Below are 23,191 nucleotides of genomic sequence, written 5' to 3'. Positions count from 1 at the left end.
TTTAATTTCTAAAGACTATTTAACACTAAAAATGAAAACATTTTAAATAACCACAATAAATGAACAAAACAACCAAAAACAATAAAAGCAATGGACTCTCAGTCTGTTTAAAAAACGCATTTAAAGCAGCACTAGGTAACTTTTCAACCTTCAAAATATATTTTCAAGACTCTTGTGATGATCGACTTACAATAGGTTGAATGACACGTCTGCCATAGCTTGACGTGGTCTGTATCGTTTTTAATCGTACTTTTAAACTTCGGGTTTCGGGTAGTAACCCGAGAAAAAAAAAGAACTACAAAATTCTACTGCTTTACGGCATACGTCACTTCCACCAACACTTCCTTAAATTCGGACGTGCGAGCCCAACTTTGTTCGTCTGATAATATAGTCATGTCCGAAGCAGCACAGACAAATAAGAAAGAAAAGGTTTTGTTAGAGGAAAGCAATAAGAGGAAACGAAAATGTGATCGGATTAAAGGCAGGACGAGGATCAACATTGGACCAGCGTTTGCTCGTTGGCGTGAGCTGAAGGAGGCGTGCCCGACCGATGCTGTCATGCTTGTTACGGTGTTTACCTACCACTCAAACATTGAACTGAAGTATCATATAGACCCTTTTACAGCCCACGTGATCAAAGAGTTGCGCGCGCATTTTGGCAACGGAAGTGGTGTTGTTCCCTAGTGGTTCTAACGTGTGAGCAACTCCGAAAGTTTATCAAAACAGTTTCCCAGCATCAAAATATCTGGCTGTTGCGTTTTTGGTTGCACTAATCGCTATTCCACCAATGGGCTTAAGTTTTATAGGTTTCCGACAGGATCACGGCCGTTTCAGAAGAACTGGCGCTGACTGTACCTAGGATGAAGACATTTCACACGCGCCGCCAGAAGAACACCTGCATGTGCTCCTGCAGTGTTCAGGGGAACTGTTAGTGCTGCACCAACCCTTTTGGGGACGCTTTTATAAAGTTATTTGGCCGCCCCGCACCACTGTATATATTTTTACAACCCGCCCCGCTCCATTAAATAAACATACGGGGTCCGCGTGGGTTATGAGACGATCGCGCATTACTAGTTCAGGGCTATCAGGGTTGTCATGTGCACGCGCAATGGTATCCCCTGTTGTAGGATGACTGAGCTTACGACAGTAGTTGAGGACATTATTTTTTCCCAACTGTAGGGGGACCCCGAGAGCAAAAGTTGCCAAGTGCTGCTTTAAATAAGTACCAAAAGCAATAAATGGATGAAAACTGCAACGGATGATTGTGTCTTAGGTGCATATAAGGGGCGGCACGGTTCACAAAACCCACGGTTTGGTTCGTATCACGGTTTTAGGGTCATGGTTTTCCGTTCTGTACGGTTCTTGTTTTTTGTTTTTTTTTTATCCAGAAATGTACTTCAGCATACTTCAGCATATGCATCAGGGTGCACGTGAACGGCACTATTCAAATAAACTTGATGCGCCTCAAGTCTAATAACAAGCACAAACTGTGTTAAATAATATTTCTTCCTACAGTGTTTTTCTACTTTACCACAGTAAAAGATGTGAACTGGTGTAATAGACAAACACGAAAACAAACGAAAGGAAGAAACGTTTATAATTCCCTGCAAAAATGAGTGCGCCGCAGGTTAAGATTTGGGAAAAGAAACGAGATGTCCCGTGGGATAAAATGGACTAACGTTAGGCCTATTGTTAAAATTCACGGAAATCGAAATATCGGATGACCAGATTGCAAAACAGAATTAAAAAGCAGGTAAATCTAAAAATTGGGCTCAGCCTCCCTCTCGCATTCGGCAGGAATCCATATCCTGTTTTCATGGCTGCGATGTAACATCTGCAAATTTATTTCCCTTGTAAAAGCTTTGTGCTTCACCCCTGTGGTAAAAATCAAAAATACGAAAGGAGATAAAAATAAAAAGTGCACAAATCCCCCTAAGTGGCAGCAAATTTTTCCCCTCATGTGCAAACTAGCGCGGATGAGTCCTTATTCGGGTTAGTAAAATAACAAAATGTCATTTTTAAGTAGAAAATATATTTAATTAAAGAGATAAAATGAGTAGTCTATAGTAAATTATACATTTTTATACAAATTAAAAAAAATCATGATAAAGTGAACATGCTAGTTTCCTTTCGAGAGAGGTTCCTCGTATTGCGTATGGGGAAAACTCCTTTTCTCGAGAATATGAAGCAAAACTGTATTAATAAAGGTATCCATGTAAAGTGTAGTGCCGCTGTACGGCCATAGTCCAGCACGAGGAGCGCTCTGATTGGCCGGGCCGCGGCAACTGCAGGAACCTATGGTGAGGCGGCTGAGAGGAACGAACCAATGGGGGGCGTTCCAGAAAGTCCGCCGTAAAAGGTGCTTATATTTGCATACAGGAGGCTATAAGACCCTGATTCGCCATAGGTGTCAGATTTTATCTCCTTCAGCGACACCTTCGCTGACCTCCGGATGAAGCACCGCCGCCGAACAAGCACCAGCGGAACCTGCAGCTGAGGACGACGGATTCCTCCGGTCTCCGCCTTCTCTGCCGCTCCAGCTACACCATCCGGCGCCAGTATCCTTTTATTCTCTCTTCCTTCTAAAAGAGCGCGAGGCGTTGTTGCAACTGCCTCGCATTTCCTGCAGCTCGTGCAGAGCCCCTCTCCTCGGCGACAACAGTCACATCATCTGTGTGACATGCCCCGGACGGGACAACGCGCAGCTCGTGCTTTCCAGGGGCGGCTGCCCCGAGTGTAATGTGATGGCGCTGCAGACCCTTTGGGCTCGCCTCGCCACCTTCGACCAGGTCCCTCCTCCTGCCGCTGGGCTGCGCCGTAAGAAACGCCGCGACCAGAGCCTGCCAGAGCGGTCGGGTGACTGCACGCCGGATGATTCCCCGCGTGCCTCGCCTTCGCCAGTCACCTTCACTCAGGAGGAACAGCGCCCCTCTCATGCAGCGGCCTGTTCGGTTTCCTTCGGTGGCCCGTCGCCAGAGGAAGACGAGGACAGCCTCTTCACAGCCGCTTCGGGTAGCGAGTGGTCAGTTTCTGTCTCGGAGTCCCCGCTTCGACGCAGACCGCCACAAGCTCCAAAACCAATACTGTCGCGGAGCTTTTCCGCGTGCTCTCTAAGGCCGCAAGTTTACATTTACATTTAATCATTTAGCACACACTTTTATCCAAAGCAACTTACAAAAAAGGGGAGAGCAATAGAAGCAACGAAACAAACAAGGCCAACAACCTGTAAGAGCTGTAAGAAGTCTCAATTAATTAGCACAGTACACAATTATTTTTTTTATAGCCATCTACAATAGCCACCTACAACAAAAACTCACTTACGCAAAATACAGAACATTGGATTTTGATAGCCATGATAACGGAAGTGAACAAGAGTTTGAATGAAAGTCACACATTATAGTGTGCACGCTGTATTTTAAATTTTGTTATAATAAAAGAGACATCAGCAGTCCAGCCGACCCCCTTGTCCTCTTCCTTCTTCATCTACGGACTTACTACACCACACATTAATCTTTTTCTATGGTTTGCTCTGTAAATTAAATTGAGAGTATAACTAATGCATATATGCAGGGCGCAGCACCCTTCCAAGCCTTGCCGCACCACCTCTGCTTTTGCTGGCCGAGCGTATGCCTCCGCTGGCCAGGCTTCCGCGGCCCTTCACACCATGGCTGTCCGTCTGGTGTTCCAGGCCAGACTTCTCCGCTCTTTGGACGAGTCTGTCCCCGACCCCGAAGTTTTAAAGGACCTTCGCAGCGCGACGGACTTGGCCCTTCATGCTACTAAAGCCACCGCGCAAGCCATTGGAAAGAATATGGCTAACCTGACGGTCTTAGAGAGGCACCTTTGGCTGAATTTGACCGAGATGAAGGACGCGGATAAAGCCTCCTTCTTGGACGCCCCCCCATCTCTACTACCGGTCTCTTCGGTCCGTCAGTCGTGGGCTTCGCGGAGCGTTTCACCGAAGCGCAAAAGGCTTCTCAGGCTATAAGGCACTTCCTACCCAAGCGCTCCAGCTCTTCTTCAGGCTGGGAACGCCCTCAAGGTAGACCGCCACCCTCTCAACCCGCTAAGCCGGCTGCACCACCTTCTCGGCCTCGCTCCTCTTCTGGAACGCGCCAACGCTCCCGCTCCACGAACCGCAGCAGGCAGCCTGAACGCCGGGGACCTCGACCCAAGCTTGTGTTGAACCCTGAGCCTCCGAAGCTGTCCTAGCCGCAAGGAGAAAGAGGAGATGGTCAGGTCTCGCCTCGGCCGGACCCCCATCTCTCCCTCCCGGTCTCCCAGTTCCCTGCACCCAGGTGACTGCCGACCTCAATTTTGCAGCCAACGAGCCCGTTGTCAAACGCACTTTGGGTTATCACGGCGACCCAAATAAATCTCAAAAAGAGCTTTTTCTCTGTAGTAAATGTGCCCACTTATCAGTCTGCACTCCTACACTTATATACCCCTCCCACCCATGCTATAAATGTCCCGGCGCCCACTCCACAGTGCACGCCGCCACACATAAGCATTACCCCCTCTATGTCACAAGCACAAAATGACAGCGCTACCAAGTTCCCTCTAGTAGGCGACCCTTATCCGTGCCGGCTCCAGCCACTATCGCGTCGGGCACAGGCCTGGCAAGCCATGCCTGGTGTATCAAATTGGGTTGTGAACATAGTAAAAAGGGGTTACTCGCTACAGTTCGCTCGCAGATCCCCGCGCTTTCGCGCCGTGGTCGAGACCTCAGTGAAAAGCAGCGTCAGTCACGTGCTTCGCACGGAGATTTCGAAACTGTTAGAGAAGGGTGCGGTGGAGCCCGTTCCCCCATCCCAAAGCGAGTCGGGCTTCTACAGCCGATACCTTCTTGTTCCGAAGAAGGATGGAGGGCTCAGGCCCATCCTAGATCTAAGGCATTTGAACAAAGCTCTAATGTCTCGCTCTTTCAAAATGCTGACAGTGAAACAGATCCTCGCTCACATTCGCCCCGGGGACTGGTTTTTCACAATAGATCTGAAAGATGCGTACTTTCACGTTTAGGTAGCCCCCCACCACAGGCCATTCTTGAGATTTGCCTTCGAGGGGCAGGATTACCAGTACACGGTCCCGCCATTCGGGTTATCCCTGGCGACCCGCACGTTTACGAAATGTATGGACGCGGCATTAGCCCCGCTCAGGCTGAAAGGAATGCGGGTGCTCAACTACCTCGACGACTGGCTAGTGATAGCCCAGTCTCGAGCACAACTACTAACACACAGATCCTGGCTCCTCAACCATTTAGACTGTTTGGGTCTCAGGATCAATATCGCCAAGAGCTCGCTGTCCCCCACTCAAAAGATATCTTTTCTGGGCATAATTTTAGACTCGAGACTCATGAAAGCGCGGCTAACGACACAGCGCTCTATCCGTCCAGAACATGGCGGCTTCATTCAAAGCCGGGACTCGTGTTCCCCTGAAAAAAATTTCAGAGGATGCTTGGCCTTATGGCCTCGGCATCATCAGTGCTCAGGCTGGGACTGTTACACATGCGTCCCCTCCAGCGTTGGCTACACGCCCGTGTCCCTCCTTACGCATGGAAATGGGGCCATCTTCCCGTCAAAGTGAACCACAGCGTTGTCAAAGCTTTGGCTCCTTGGACGGGGACAGAGTGGTATCGGAGGGGCGTGCTTATGGGCACGGTTACGAAGTTGAAAGTGGTCTCGACAGATGCCTCCACTCGACGGTGGGGAGCCCTACACGAGGGCAAGCCGATCTCTGGCCTGTGGACAGAAACAGAGAAACGGCTGCACATAAACTGTCTAGAGATGAAAGCGGTCGCCTTTTCGCTGAGAGCTTTCCTTCCACATATAAATAACCACCACGTCTTGGTTCGTACAGACAACATGTCGGTGGTAGCGTATATAAATCGCCAGGGCGGCCTGAGATCACATTTTCTTCACCGCATGGCGAAGCATCTCATTTTATGGGCAGAGCACAACCTGAGCTCCCTGAGGGCGGCTCACGTGCCAGGTATTCTGAATCTGGGTCCGGATATGTTATCCAGGGGACCCATTCCCCCAGGGGAATGGTCTCTTCACCCGCAAACGGTTCTCTTAATTTGGAATACCTTCGGCAGAGCGAAGGTGGATCTCTTCGCCTCAGAAGACACTCACTGCCCAATATTTTTCTCCAAACGCAGGGACAACCTGGCCCATGTCTGGCCCAGTCTCCCGCTATATGCTTTCCCCCTGATCGCGATGCTGCCGCAAACCATCAAGAAAATCAGGGAGACAGCATCCACGGTGCTTTTAATAGCCCCGCTCTGGAGGAACCAGACGTGGTTCTCCGATCTGATCCAGCTGTCAGACACAGCCCCATGGCCCATTCCGCTGAGGAACGACCTCCTCACGCAGGCGAAGGGGAAGATCTGGCATCCCAGTCCCGAACTATGGGCCCTCCACATATGGCCCATCAACTGGTATCGGGAAACCTCTCTGACAGAGTTATGAACACTATTGCGGAAGCTAGAGCCCCCGCGACTAGGCAGCTCTATACTCTATACTGAAGTGGTCTGTGTTTTTTTAACTGGTGTGCCGTCCGAAATATTGACGCACGCTCATGCGAAACAGCAGAAGCAGAAGACTCTTCCGGTTCTTCATTCCCCTTATAAGCCGCCTCTGTCGGTCTCTCGGGGGTTTATTGACATGTGCTTTGGGTATACTGGGTCAGTCAGCACACACGGCGCTTTACATTGTGTTCCCCATACGTAATATGAGGAACCTCTCTCGAAAGGGAACGTACTCGGTTACTTTCGTAACCTCGGTTCCCTGAGAGAGAGGAACGAGTATTACGTTCCGTGCCGTGTGTATGCTTCTCAGGTATCGCTTCAGTCGATCTTAAAACCTGACACCTATGGCGAATCAGGGTCTTATATAGCCTCCTGTGTGCCAATATAAGCACCTTTTACGGCAGGCTTTCTGGAACGCCCCCCATTGGTTCGTTCCTCTCAGCCACCTCACCATAGGGTCCTGCAGTTGCCGCGGCCCGGCCAATCAGAGCGCTCCTCGCACTGGGCTATGGCCGTACAGCGGCACTACGCTTTACATGGATACCTTTATTAATAAAGTTTTGCTTCATATTCTCGAGAATAGGAGTTTTCCCCATACGTAATACTGGTTCCTCTCTCTCAGGGAACCGAGGTTACGAAAGTAACCGAGTACGTTTTTCTTTCAAAAAATATGAAGGCTGGAATGTAAACCTTTTTTTTTTTTGCGGTGATGGCGGTGACAATCTCAGACCCGCGGTAGGCATCACGTGACCGCGTTATTGCGGTAAAACGGTAACCGTCCCATATGGGTCTTTTATTTCAAGCCAAGTTTAAAGGGTTACTTTAGTGATTTAGCATTAAGATGATGCTGAAAGCATGCTGTGAATGTATGCCACACCTGCGCTTACTTCAGCTCTTCACTCTAGTGATGAATGTAATCTGACTCCAGTTGCGTTTGTGCTGTGATACTCGCTCGGCTCACTTACATTATAGTGAACAGGCACATTCAGTTTTTAATTGTAGTGGCTGTTGAACTTAACTAAATTATTTTATTATGAAAATGCGGTGCGCGGTGGGCAAGTGATCCAGTGAACCAGTAGCGGTGGCTTTGAGAGGGGCCTCATAGGGCAGCAAAACAAGTGCATTCTGGCCGAGTTGTTGTCTTTCATCCACAATTTTCTCAGTCTAGAAGGCACCAAATTCCAAAATAAATAAGTATATTCCAGAAGCGAATATTCCCCCCCTCTCCGAACACTGAACCGATCATAAAACTGATCAAGGATGCCCAAACGGCCCAGAGACAACATCTCTCCCGCTTTACATGCGTTATCTCAAAACCAGCACAAGGACAAGATGAGTGACGTGACGTGTTCCTCTTTGTTCAACAAGCATAACAGAGGATATAACCTCATGAAGAAGGGATTTATTTATTACAGACAGGCATACATTTTAATCATTATCGGGACACAGTATCGCTGAGAGCTTTTCGAAGGCCCAAAATCAACCCAGACTTTAGACAGACACTTTTTACACCTCCTTCTTTGACCAGCACATTCCAAAGGCTCTTTGAACATCACACAAAGACCTCATACCAATGCAGACATGAGGAATAAATTTAAACCCCAGATTCAATAATATGAATTAATCCACCCAGCGGCGCCCTAAACATATACTAAAGGTATTATATTTTCATGTAACTTGTGAAGTTTCTCTGTACGCTAGACACGTATCATATGAATATTTACTATCTTCTACTCCCATCATGGGAATATCAAGCTGTTTGATATCTATGTGATGGATAAATGATTCTCATCATTTTGATGCAAGGTAAATTTGTGTAAAATGTACTGTAACCACAATAAGAAAGTTGGTTTCTTAAAAGTGTTTAATCAGACATTACACTAATGATATGCACGAACAGAAGTGGGTGGGACACCTGCGCACAATATCTCATTGGCTGGGGACGCCCCCAAGGAGGGCCCGTTTTAAACTCCCGGGCAAACAAGATATCTTTGCTTTTTGGTTTGCTTCGTGCTTATACTGACTGTCAATGTTTGTTCTGTGACGTCTGCTTTGATCATGCTGTAGCGACTCAGGCGAATCAAACACACAATCGCCAGTTACATTTAACAAATATGTTTTGATTGCTTTGTACTTAGTAACAGACCTTCCCCCAACACAACAGAGAAAGATTCTCCATTACCCTGGAAACCATCTGATAAGACGTTTTACGGCCCAAAAGAATTTGGCCACATGAAAAGTCCAGAGTTAAAGACACAGAGCTTGTAAAACACAAGCTTTTGCCTCAAATTATAGACAAACCATCTATAAATGAAATGCACCCCAGGACATTGTATGTAAACACATAACTGTCTTGTAAAATGTTTCTTATATATGGTATTTTGCATCTTTTTGTCTTTGTCTTAACAACTTACTAGTTCAGGTAACCTCATATGTCATGTCTCCTACAAAATTAATGCTCACTTCACGACTTACACTTCCATGTATGTCACTTATTCAGAGAATGCAGTGTGTGTTTGTTGCATTAATTAGAGTATGAATGGAAAGAGACCCATTGATTCAAGCTTGAAACAAAGAGCCATAAAATCTCCAGAGGAATTTCCCGCTTGGAAATCCCAACAATCTCATTGGTCAAGTCTACCCCAGCAGGGCGTGACTACTCCCAGACCTTAAAGGGGGGGTGAAACACTCAGTTTCAGTCAGTGTCATGTCAATCTTGAGTACCTATAGAGTAGCATTGCATCCTGCATATCTCCGAAAAGTCTTTATTTTTTTTATAATTATATAAGAAAGATGCGCTGTTCCGAGTCTTTCCGAAAAAAGCCGAGCGGGTGGGGGCGTGTCATGTGAGCGGAGCTAAATAATGACGTGTGCAGCAGCGCGCTGCAGTGAGGAAAGTGAGTCGCTCTGTGAGGAAAGTGATTCGCTCAGTGAGGAAAGTGAGTCGCTCTGTGAGGAAAGTGATTCGCTCTGTGAGGAAAGTGATTCGCTCAGTGAGGAAAGTGATTCGCCCGCCGCGTGAGGAAAGTGAGTCGCTCTGTGAGGAAAGTGATTCGCCCGCCGCGTGAGGAAAGTGATTCGCTCTGTGAGGAAAGTGATTCGCCCGCCGCGTGAGGAAAGTGAGTCGCTCTGTGAGGAAAGTGATTCGCTCTGTGAGGAAAGTGATTCGCTCTGTGAGGAAAGTGATTCGCCCGCCGCGTGAGGAAAGTGAGTCGCTCTGTGAGGAAAATGATTCGCTCAGTGAGGAAAGTGATTCGCCTGCCGCGTGAGGAAAGTGAGTCGCTCTGTGAGGAAAGTGATTCGCCCGTCGCGTGAGGAAAGTGCTAATACAGATCGACCGCCGGCCTATCAGTGGGTAAGTCAGTAGCTACTGGTTATATCACCTGTTTAGCATCCTACAAGCCAGCGCTTTGATGGGCGTAGCCTGTTGCTTTCGCTCTCTCCCTCGCTCTCTCTCACGCGCTTCCGGTAGAATTGTCCGTAAGGCCCATACAAGGAAATTCCGCCCCCATTAACGTCAAAGGGGACGCATGATCTCAAAAAACTTGCCGAAACTTATGACTAACCGGAAGTAGTATTTTTGACAAAGAAATACTCCCATCAAACGTCCACCTTAACTTTTGAAACTTTGTCTATGTTTAGTATGGGATTCCAAGTCTTTAACAGTGTAAAAAGATCAGTATGCATGAAACAGCATTTCACCCCCCCTTTAAAAAGAGAGGTGCTCGGATGCCCTCCCTCTCTCTTCTCTCTCTGGCTGAACCAACACGTCATCGTGGCTGGCCCTTGAGCCAGGCCACCAATGCAGGCCCTCCCTACACCAAAGCAGGGAGGGCCTCCATACACAGAGCCATGTGCTGTGTGGGAACAGAAACCCGAGGCCCACACACGGCCATCCACACTTCATGTGGACCTTCTTCGACCATCAGAGACTCTGCAAGTTCACCGTCGTTCCTTCATTCACCACGGAAGGAATCATGCGTGGTAAAACCCATCAGACCAAACCATCGAACTTTCTCCTGCGATTTCCACCTGGACGGTCTTCTACGGCTCAAGCCATATGCAAGTATCGTACGCAAAACAAACTGCTGTGTAGTGAGTAAAACTGTAAACCCCTTTGTTCAGACAAAGGGGCTTGTAGTCACCGATGGTTTCTCTCAAGGTTTTAGACTCTTTAGACTTCATCCATCTGTACTGACCCGGTTCTTCTAACCACTTTCACTTCAACTCTTGCTATGTATGTTTTGTGTATGTATGCGTTTCATGTCTCGTTCGTGATTTGTAGATATTAAATTTTGTGCGCAATATATGTTTGGTTCTGACTCCCTGTCTGCAAACAAATTGTCCCTTAAATGATCGATCTGGTTATGCGCTCTAAGCGCTTATGTAAATACAAAGGAAGAATACTTTTTCTGTAGCCATGAAAAATATCCTTTTCTTAGAATTAAGTAATAATCAATACTAAATGTTCACAAATTAACTGATTGATTGATTGATTGATTGATTGATTGATTGATTGATTGATTGATTGATTGATTGATTGATTGATTGATTGCAATATTAATGTAGCTACATAAAGTTAATCTATTTAAATGATTCAAATATTCATAATTAATCATAATGAGTTATGAATAATTATTAATATTTCCCTTAAGGGCTAATTCGCTACAGTGCGGGCCTTTCCTGCCTGCACACAGTGTCCTCCGAGCTACCCAGAGCTCTTCACCACACATCAAAAGTCTGTTTAAACCTGGCCGAAGATAACTTCCTGGAGTCTGCACAGAGACTCCCGTCACGTAGCAACCACCTAATACAGTACCATCCAGGATCCGGCTTTTACCCTGCAAAACCAGCTATCTGTCCCTCTGACCACAACAACTGACTACCAGCCGAACAATGCTGTGCTAAGAGAAACCCGTAGGGAAGGAGCATTCAAACGGAAGTACATGACTCTTCATTCTGGCTGAAATGGTAAAATTTGTATCCAAGCGAACAAACTAAGGTTGACCTGCTAGTATATTGATTCTCAGGTTGTGGCTAAGAAATCATGCCTGAACGAGACACTGGGAATTTTATCCTTTCCATTAACAAACATCCCTTTCCCAGTAACTGTATGAATGTGTTTTCGTTAGTTTGTGTGTTTAGAATAGTTCAATAGACTTTTGTTTACCTTTTTCATCTATACAAGTGTCTTTGGCTATGTGTTTATAAATTTGTGCCTCAAACTGATCGATTGTGTTACCTAAGCTCACAAACAGTGAACATAAAATTTATATTATTGCCGTCATAATGAATAATATCCCAATTCAAGATTGATAATGTACTCTTAATTTCAACGTATCGGTGGACGAAAAGTTGAGTGTTAAATATTAATTTTGAATCATTTAATATGCATTACGGTTCATTTCTCTGTAATTCAATACCCCTTTGAGTCATTATCCGAATCAACCCCTTACATCTACTACATAAATGACCCAGTTTAAATACACATTCATCTTCCCAGCACTGAAGTACCCCTTTAACTGTAGAAAAATATAGCAAACTACAAATACACCAGAAAGTAATTTTTATTGCATGGCTTCCGGAAGTTTCTATCATGGCTTTTAAGCAATGCATGTCTCATGAAACTTCCCAGTGAAACATTAGAACTATTCTTACCTCCTCCGTTCCAGGCATCACCGCAATCGTTGCTCTCTATGTTTCTCTCAGTCAGACTCAGCAATGCCTTTGCCACCCTCAGAACCACTGCATCCACAAAATCCCTTGGAAGAGCTGAACAATTCCTTACAGCCTCTGTCTTTTCCCTTGGTTGGAAGCCATTCACCCAGTCATTCGCAGGGGTTGAGATATTCTGTCCATTGTCATTGTGAGGTCCATCATGGCCACATTGATTGACAATCATACTGACCCCTGAGCTTGTAAATAAGGCCTCACGCCCCCTGATATAATCACTTCGCCGCTCCTCTACCATAGCTTCTTCGGTCTCTCTGTACCTCCTTCCTTTGCCTATTATGCATACCTGAAAAAGAGAATGACACAGCAGAATGAGGCTCTCTACAAAGCTTCTTTTCCAGTTTTCACACTAATTTACAAGCTGTTCACAGTGCTGTTCTGTAGTTTTTCTACACAAGATGGTATTTGAGTTTTTCTGTGAAAAGCATATATTCACTATCCTGGTCTTACCAGACTCTCGTACATTTCATTTGTACAGAGAGTCTGGCCAATCTCCATTGAAAAGCGTTTACTTCCGCGAAGGCAGGTACACTCTATTGAATTTTAAAACTATTGGATCTGCAATAACCATAACTAACATTTGGTCGTGATGTACAGTACAGGCCAAAAGTTTGGACACATTACTATTTGTAATGTTTTTGAAAGAAGTTTCTTCAGTAACACTTTAGAATACTGTTTCTTACTTAATGCATAAATTAATAAAAAGTTACTGCAGTACTAATGAATAATTCGTCATTAACACTCAAGTCACTAATATTAACTACTAAGGAATGCGTGTTAACTAATCAATATGTAATAGCATTTTTTAATTGTGTTAAGTATCAATTAGTTAATCAGTAACTATTCAATTAAGTCATGCCTCCTTAAGAACTACTATTAAGTAACTACTAATTCAGCTTCACAAGGAATAACTATTAAGAAACCACTAATTAACAGTGATGCACAGTATCAGATCGAGGCCCTTTCTTCTTCTTTAGTACTAATGTTGTTAGATAAATGTACAACTGTTATGTGTACTATATGTAAATATTCATTTACATTCACTCACAAATGTGCCGATTAATGTTTCTGTCTGTGTGTGTCCCCACACTATAATGTTGCAGTTCTTGCAGCATTAAATCAGAGAAAACAATTCTAGTGAAAGAGTACACAGAGATTCATGAGTGCACATGCAGGTCAAAATGTGAGCGCACACGCAATGTCTGTGAGTCTAGTTTGGAAAATATAACTGGAAAATATAACTTTTCCCAAATTCACCCTGTTGGGGAGGAGGGCCAAAACAAACCTCAGCAAAAATTGCTAATGCTCCGACATTAACTTCTGGATATTCACCAGCGGTGCCACAACAGAATGAATGGATTCATTCGCATCTTTCTCCGCCGCCATTACTGAACTACAACTTAAACTAGCGCACGACTACAACATCATCGTTCTCAGTCCCTTTGTTCGCTGATTGGACTTGTAAAAATTTGTTCAGAGAAAACTTAAGAACACACCACAGTCCCAGACGAAATACTGAAGGAAAATGAAAATTGAGCGGAAATGCGTAGGAGGGCGGAGCCAGGCTATATATTCACATCCTGGCTTCAGAATATTGCTTGAGCAAGGCTGAAGCATTAATGTAAGTGTTCTTCGCTGCAGAGAGGGAGATGATGCAAGGCTGTGTAGCGACTCAGGCGAATCAAACACACAATATTCAGTTACATTTAACAAATATGTTTTGAATGCTTTGTGCTTAGTAACAGACCTTCCCCCAACACAACAGAGAAAGATTCTCCATTACCCTGGAAACCATCTGATAAGACGTTTTACGGCCCAAAAGAATTTGGCCACATGAAAAGTCCAGAGTTAAAGACACAAAGCTTGTAAAACACACGCTTTTGCCTCAAATTATAGACAAACCATCTATAAATGAACATGCGCCCCAGGACATTGTATGTAAACACATAACTGCCTTGTAAAATGTTGGTATGGTATTTTACATCTTTTTGTCTTTGTCTTAACAACTTACTAGTTCAGGTAACCTCATATATGTCATGTCTCCTATCAAATTAATGTTCACTTCACGACTTACACTTCCATGTATGTCACTTATTCAGAGAATGCAGTGTGTGTTTGTTGTATTAATTAAAGTATGAATGGGCAGAGACCCATTGATTCAAACTTGAAACAAAGAGCCATAAAATCTCCAGAGGAATTTCCCGCTTGGAAATCCCAACAATCTCATTGGTTAAGTCTAACCCAGGAGGGTGTGACTACTCCCAGATCTTAAAAAGAGAGGCGCTCGGATGCCCTCCCTCTCTCTTCTCTCTCTGGCTGAACCAGCACGTCATCGTGGCTGGCCCTTGAGCCAGGCCACCAATGCAGGCCCTCCAAGCAGGGAAGGCCTCCATACACAGAGCCATGTGCTGTGCGGGACCAGAAACCTGAGGCCCACACACGACTATTATGCCAACAGGCCCCAACACTTCATGTCGACCATCTTCTTGTTCGACCATCAGAGACTCTGCAAGTTCACCATCGTTCCTTCACTCACCACGGAAGGAATCATGCGTGGTAAAACCCATCAGACCAAACCATCGAACTTTCTCCTGCAATTTCCACCTGGACGGTCTTCTACGGCTCAAGCCATATGCAAGTATCGTACACAAAACAAATTGTTGTGTAGTGAGTAAAACTGTAAACCCCTTTGTTCAGACAAAAGGGCTTGTAGTCACCGATGGTTTCTCTCAAGGTTTTAGACTCTTTAGACTTCATCCATCTGTACTGACCCGGTTCTTCTAACTACTTTCACTTCAACTCTTGCTATGTATGTTTTGTGTATGTATGTGTTTTATGTCTCGTTCGTGATTTATAGATATTAAATTTTGTGCACAGTATATGTTTGGTTCTGACTCCCTGCCTGCAAACAAATTGTCCCTTAAATGATCGATCAGGTTATGCGCTCTAAGCGCTTATGTAAATACAAAGGAAGAATATTTTTTCTGTAGCCATGAAAAATATCATTTTCTTAGAATTAAGTAATAATCAATACTAAATGTTCACAAACGAACTGATTAATTGATTGCAATGTTAATATAGCTACAAAAAGCTAATCTATTTAAATTATTCAAAAATTCATAATTAATCATAATGAGTTATGAATAATTATTAATATTTCCCTTAAGAGCTAATTCGCTACAGCTGTTTTTGTTTGTTGTCGTTGCTTTTGTTATGGAAATGTTAGAAGCTGCTAGCCTGACAAGCCAGACCCACATCAAGATGTTTGGTCTGGAAACTCACTATTGATAGGGCTCAATCCAAGGGGGCGGGATAAACTGTTGTCTTTCAAACTCCCTCTGCACGCAATTGGATAGCGCTACAACCAACCAGAGCAACGAAGGTGAAGCAGAGCTTGTTGACAGATTAAATTTCCGCCATATCTGGTCGGCAAAACTCCAAACACATCTTCCCTTTTTAAGAATGACTTCAGTGTCATTCTTCATTCTTTTCATAGAGAAAAGCTAACTCCAAGTCTTCCAGAGTTGCGGCCAAAGCCGAATCGAAAGGCCGCTGTTCGCCAGCTTCTGTGTTTACTAGTAGGCAGCACACAAGTGCAACTTGTCCATTATTATGTTAAGCCCTCCGTTGTCACCGACTATATACACAATGTGATTGGCCTGACCAGAGTTTGGTTTTTACAGCTTTTGGGTTTTACAGACGTGTATTGAGATTTGCTAGACTATACTCGCGGCAGATTAGATTTGCTGCCGCTAGGGTGTGTCTAGATTTCTAAGCTAAGAAGCTGCTAATGGGTGTGAATCTCAAACAATCCAGTCTAGAGCCCCAGCTCTACAGACACTGAACCAACCTACCCGTTTGGTGGAGGGTATCCTCAAACAGTCCTCCTCTGTGTGAAAGCCACAAACTGTGCTGACATCTGTTATGAAGTCAATGTACTCCTTATACTGAGACTTCTTGCATTGTCTGCGTTGGTACTTCCCACAGAAGTCAAAGAAGCAGCAGGGAAGCACAAAGTAACGGCATGAGTAAGATGATCTAGTTGAGATAAACACATAGGAAAGAGGACATAGCAAAAATTAAAAAGTGAAAAATACGGAACTACAAAATTTGTATACTTTGTGAAACAATGATGTCATCACCCCACATCTCCATGCCCCAAGTCTTCTTATCCATTTTTAGTGTATCTCTGTGGCAGAATTACAGCACCACATACTGGTCTGGCATGTATACTACATCGTTTTGAGTTGGTTTCAGTGTTTTTTTCTGTACGCAGATATTTCTTGAGACGAGGGGGGATTGGATAGGGAAAGCCCTAGAGTAGCTGAATTTTACCTAGTTTCAAAGACTACATAGTTTTCAGGTTTAATCACATTTAAATCACCAAGTTAACCACAGTCAGCAAACATGTTTAATAAAAGGTTTGTCTAAGTGTTATTATAGGTGCCTAGAAAACAATACCATGTACAGTGAGTATGGAAAGTATTCAGACCCCCTTAAAGTTTTCAGTCTTTGTTATATTGCAGCCATCAATATAACATTTATAATCTCTCTGAAGAAGGTTTTTGTCCAGGATATCCATGTATTTGGCCGCAAAGACCAGAAAGTTCTATCTTGGTCTAATTAGACCAGAGAATCTTATTTTTCACCATCTTGTAGTCCTTCAGGTTTTTTTTTTTTTTTTTTTTAGCAAACTTTCATGTGTCTTGCACTGAGGAGAAGCTTCTTTTGGGCCACTCTGCCATAAAGCACAGACTGGTGGAGGGCTGCAGTGATGGTTGACTTTCTACAACTTTCTGGTCATCCCAAATGTCTTCCATTTAAGGATTTTGGAGGCCACTGTGCTATTAGGAACCTTAAGTGCATCAGAAATGTTTTTGTAAACTTGGCCAGATCTGTGCCTTGCCACAATTCTGTCTTTGATCTCTTCAGACAGTTCCTTTGACCTCATCATTCTCATTTGTTCTGACGTGCATTGTGAGCTGTAAGGTCTTATATAAACAGGTGTGTGGCTTACCTAATCAAGTGCATTCAGTATAATCAAACACAGCTGGACTTAAATGAAGATGTAGAACCATCTCAAGGATGATCAGAAGAAATGGACAGCATTTTAATATATTCAGAGTTAAATATATGTGTGTCACAGCAAAGGGTCTGAATACTTACCATGTGATATTTCAGTTTTTCTTTTTTTAATAAATCTGCAAAAAATGTCGACAATTCTGTGTTTTTCTGTTAATATGGGGTGCTGTGTGTACATTAGTGAGGAAAAAAATTAACTAAAATGCTCAAGACCTCAGACTGGGCCGAAGGTTCATCTTCCCACAAGACAATGACCCTAAGCTCACAGCTAAAATAACGAAGAAGTGGCTTCACAACAACTCCGTGATTGTTCTTCAATGGCCCAGCCAGAGCCCTGACTTAAACCCAATTGAGCATCTCTGGAGAGACCTGAAAATGGCTGTCCATCAATGTTTACCATCCAACCTGATAGAACCGGAGAGGATCTGGAAGAAGGAATGACAGAGGATCCCAAAATCCAGGTGTGAAAAACTTGTTGCATCTTTCCCAAAAAGATTCATGGCAGTATTAGATCAAAAGGGTACTTCTAAATACTGAGCAAAGGGTCTGAATACTTACCATGTGATATTTCAGTTTTTCTTTTTTAATAAATCTGCAAAAAAATGTCGACAATTCTGTGTTTTTCTGTTAATATGGGGAGCTGTGTGTACATTAATGAGAAGAAAAATTAACTTGAAAGATTTTAGCAAACGGCTGCAATATAACAGAGTGAAAAATGTAAGGGGGTCTGAATACTTTCTGTAACCACTGTATATCATTGCATTACATGTTGTGCTTCTGTTATTTCTTAGATTGAACTACCAATAATACATGTGTAAATTGCAAAAAATATTTTCATACGCAAGAAAGAGGAGATGCATTGCCAAAGCCAAACACCTACAGAAAAATCTTGTCTCATCTGGGACAGATTCAGTTCACCAAGACACCAAGTTTGCACAACATTACAGAGACAGTATATGACTAATGCTTAAGCTATCCACCTATTGTCTGAGCCAGGATCCAAAAAGAACAGATCAATGTATTAACTTTTTTATTTATTTTATATGGAGTCAATACTGGCAAGGACTATAGTTAGAATGTGACTGAACAACTGTCTTTGTGGTAAAGTTTTTAACCTATGTGGTAAATCATACAAAATAATTAGCTTGCAGTGTGAAATAAAAATGCATCTGTGAGTGATTAATGGCACACTGAAACCATTAGAGAGACTATAACAGCAAAAGAATAGTACCAACTCAAAAGTTTGGGGTTGATAAATGTTATGCTTATGAAAGTCATTTATTTGATAAAAATAAAATGATTGCAATTTAAAATAGCTTTTCTAATTGAACAGATTTTAAAATATAATTTATAATTTATTGTATTACTGTGATGGAAAACATTTATTTTATTATTTTATTAACATTTATTATTTCTTACAAAAAAATAAACAAAAATAGAAATGTCCGCATTTGAGAAATCTGTACATTAAAGATAATTTTGTACAATTAAAATAAGCTCTTTATTGGAAATGTTTTTCATTCTTGTTGAAAAAACAATAAAATCACAAATACACCTGTGGAACATACCTTAAGACACTAAAAGTCCTACATAAAATCCTACATTAAATCTGTTTATATAAAGTAATTGTGCCTCTTCAGAAAATTTAGACTTAACTGCTTAATTCATATGAAATCATTTTACGATCTCTTTATGAACTTTTTGAAGTGCCAAAACTTTGAGTCCCTGCTCACCTGCGCGAAAATGTCATAGGCCTGCTGCAGGATAAGGCATGAGGACTGCTAATTTTAAAATGCTTTTGATATTACAAAAATTTAAAACATTTGCTGAAAATAAAAGCACCCAAATGTGAGAGGAAATTTCTTCTTTTTTTTTTGCTAAGTTTATTTGACCAAATCCAAACTTTTGAAATCTAGGGTATTAAAATATATCAAGAACTGAAAGTTTACTTTTACTCTTTCGTTGCAAATTGATTAGAACTAGAAATTTATTTTTTTAACATCAAATTATATTAATCTACAATACATAATGGGCCACTATTAACCACAAGAAATTGTAACTGCTCCTTTATTTGCTTACATTGATACCAAAACCTGGAAAAATAAGCACAGAATGAATTACTTATCGAATCATTTTAGATTCATTTACTGGAGAGCAGGTGTCTTAAAGCTAGTGCTAAATTCTAGACTTGCCTGGCTGCTATCACAGGGATCCATGGGGTAAGCTCATCTGAGTGGTTTCCAATCAGCCAGTCTGTGGTGGGAAAGAGGAAGCCATTGCTAGGTATGATGGCATTTTCCTGAAATAGATGAGAGCATTCATTTCATTATTGACTGCAAGTTTAATGACACCAGGAGGCACTGATGGCAATATGAAAATAATGAGAGAGAAAAAAAAACACAGGCAGAGGACATGAAGAATACTTGCTAGAATTTATCAGATAGTGAACAAAAAGCTCACAATTAAAAGCCATGTCCCAAACATGTCAACATGAATCAGACCTATACAAAGATAACAGCTAGTGTTTTCTAAGCGCTTAATTACCATGCTGCACAAACCGTACATAGAAACCTGGCAAATCTGGTATCGCTGGACTCGGCAAGGATTCAGGAGACCAAAAAAGTTACTCCCATCAAAATATGTCAACCAAACCCAAAGTTATAAGCGTTTGAAAAAACAAATTATCCACTAGGTGGCGCTGTTTCGAAACTTCTCAGGCTACTTGAGGGCATCGTGGTGATGACCCATACCAAGTTTCTTAACGATCCGTTCATGCATTCGTAAAATACAGCATTTTAGCACATAATTCAAAATGGCCGATGGCCAAAATGGCCGACATTGTAAAATCTGATATCATTCAACTCGGCATGACGCCCTGAGCCCTGAATGGTTCAAAAGTTATAAGCCAAAATAGTCATTTTTTTTGGTAACACTTTAGAATACTGTTTCTTACTTAATGCATAACTAATAAAGAGTTAGTGCAGTACTAATGAATAATTCTTCATTAACACTCAAGTCACTAATATTAACTACACTCTAAAAAATAATTCAGTGGCTTAGTAAATATCACAGTAATAATTAACTTTATTAACTTAATAAAATCTCTCAATATCATTTACTTGATGGTTTTAGTTAAACATACCAAAATAATTGACTAAAAATCCAACAGTTAATTTTGTCTAAAATGTATAGTTATATTTAAGTTTTTTTCACTAAAATAATTTAGTATTCAAATAACCAATTATTTATTTTAAATATACTTAATACATTTGCAAAATTTATTTCGAAATATTTGAGAATGGAGAATTAAACCGATCTGTTTCAAGAACCACAAATATTGCTTAATTAAAATCAAGATTATTAATATTTAACTTACTCTGAAGAAATTGATTAAGTTTATTCGATTAAAACAATGCACCCCTCCCCCACCCTCTGACGCGACGACAGCTGGACGGTTGAGTGAGTGCGGATATTTGAATTCTCCTCAGTCACCAGAGCAGTTTCTTCTTCTCAGCGTCGCCGAATTGGGGCATTTCCTCTGTGAAATTCAGGTTTGTATGTTTTGTTTTATCTATATAATCATCACTGTGCTAAAAGGCATTTTATTTAATTCAAAACAACATACAGGGACGCAGTGTGAGTCACCTTAAGTTAACGTGTGGCGTTGGTCTTTGAAACGCCTGCTGTGTTGCTCAAAACACACAACTTTATTCCTAAAGATAATGAATATAATGAATTTGGATGATAAAATCTTATTAAAACTGGGCACTGTTTGTTTATTGTCAGGTTATGGAGTCTGGCGCCTCGCAGCATCTTTCAGCTACGAATGAAACGCAGGACAGCGGTCTCAAGTTCAAAGTCCACCCGCAGACCACGTTAGTCCATCTCAGGCCCGAGGAACAGCGCTGATACGGTGGAAATGGGATAACAGACCGGTTGATTACACTTGAATTACTTTTAAATGTTTAATTTTTACTTCTAAAATGTTTGTTACATGAGTTTAAATGTTGTAAAATAACGTATGTCAAAACAGTAATATATGCTGTAACGTTAACGTTTTTTGCTGTACTCGTCAACAATAAAGGCCATGTCATGTATAAGTGTGTTTGTGTGCACTGTGGAGTATTTTACAAAGGTTTAGAGGAAATTAAAGTTATACTATACAAGTTAGTAATACTCATAAATAAAAACAGTTCATATTAGTCATAAATATTGGTTTTTAAAATGCTTTTTACCCAATTTTTTCTACTCAATTGAATTTGTTAATGTAACAAATGCAGTTACTCAGATCTACTTAATTTTTTTTACTTACATTTACTCAGTTCTTATGGTGTCTTTAATTAATTTCACTGCTTTAAAATTTACTCAATTTTTTTAGTGTAAAAATGTTTCACCAAAAAAATTGAGTAAATCATAGTATTAGTTTTTAGAGTGTACTAAGGAATGAGTGTTAACTAATCAATATGTTGAAGGGGGGATTTTGAAATCCACTGCCGCTTCAATATACCTGTATATATTTATATCCTATAACTTCATAATCAACACCTTAATTAATATTCATCTTCCTATATTATCCTATATTATTATAATGATTCTATCCAGTTATGATTTTGTTTTAGTTTCTTGTTTTCTAAAGTGTGTATTTGGTCTCTGAGGAGTGACTGAGGGTCTGGCCTAGAGATGTGTGATGTGTCACTAAACACTGGCAACAAGGTCGTGTGTTTGGATTTTTGAGGTATCACACACCCCTAACATGTCAGGAGTGCAGTAACAGTGCTTGCTCACTTAGCCCGGCTTCCAGATATGAAATATGGATTTGTCTTTCATTTAATTTATTATGTTTTATTCCTTTTATATTTCCTTTTACTGAAACACTAAAGACTCAAGATGAATATTGCCTGTACTAGTGTGTGTTCCTCTCACTAAAGGAAAGCACATGTTATCAGTATGTTTTGGTAAGAACTAGTTAAAACTGGAGCTTAATCAGCTCCAACCTTGGAGAGACTGTGTATCTGTGTGTGTGCGCAATATTCTATGTTACAGATCAGAATGGTGTACAATGGGCACCCTAAGAGATGGGTGGACTTGTTGTTCTGGGCAAGCTGGCGCCTGCTCCAGATCTGGAAGGTCACTACAGGCCTAATTCTGGGTGAGAGCATCAACAAGTGACACGTCAGTGGAAACGTGCATCAGATTAACTGACTTGAGTGGAAATTTACCATGACTGTGCATTGTCTCTGAGCCAATCAGAACCATCCACATTGCAGTAATGACGTGGATAAGACCTTGAAAATGGTATAACTGTTGGGACAATTGTATGTACGATAGGGCGAGGCAACGAGACGGTGAGAGAGGGAGCGCGGCCTACGAACTCCTTGTGAGACTTGAAGCTGGCTTCTGCTTTTGAAACTGCAAACTATTCTTAAGTAAATTTTTCTTTTAATTAATTGCAATCCTGACTCTGTCTTCATTTCTTCACTACTGGTCCTGGGTCATAAGCTGTTAACCCCTAACAGTTTTGGTGGAGGATGCGGGCAATCATTCTTAGGTGACATCCCTGGCTAAAAACAAGGTAGGCAGATTTGAATTATTTTTGGTTAGGGCTGTCTGGTTGGAAGAGTTTGGAGAATTGGGAAGTGAGACTGTGAGTATACGTACACACTCAGACGTGAGTGTGGAACACCAGATCCTTGGCAGGCTGGTGTAACGCCGAAAGCCTTCAGAGGCAGACGGTGGGTGATAACTCCACTCCATTAGGGGTCGGAGGACTCCACCCATTGAAGGGTCGGAGGGACACTGGAAGCCATCACTGGCAGAAGGTGTCAGAATAACTCCTACTCATACCTATGG

General features: G+C 42.2%; 1 protein-coding gene across 1 annotated transcript in view; it reads right to left on the bottom strand.

Annotated features, from left to right (window-relative positions):
• The window catches only part of trmt44 (tRNA methyltransferase 44 homolog), a 136,668-nt gene that overhangs the window by 66,427 nt on the left and 47,050 nt on the right, over window positions 1-23,191 (bottom strand). The window contains exons 7-9 of the mRNA XM_067432447.1: window positions 19,534-19,640; window positions 16,114-16,297; window positions 12,185-12,545 (exon numbers count right to left, since the gene is read on the bottom strand). Of these exons, the coding sequence (XP_067288548.1) occupies window positions 12,185-12,545; window positions 16,114-16,297; window positions 19,534-19,640 (652 nt within the window). The remainder of the gene's footprint in view (window positions 1-12,184; window positions 12,546-16,113; window positions 16,298-19,533; window positions 19,641-23,191) is intronic.

This window comes from Pseudorasbora parva, chromosome 1 (genome assembly GCF_024679245.1).
Source record: "Pseudorasbora parva isolate DD20220531a chromosome 1, ASM2467924v1, whole genome shotgun sequence".
NCBI lineage: Eukaryota > Metazoa > Chordata > Actinopteri > Cypriniformes > Gobionidae > Pseudorasbora > Pseudorasbora parva.
Note: the sequence above shows the minus strand (reverse complement) of the source record. Positions and strands in the feature narration are given on the sequence as shown.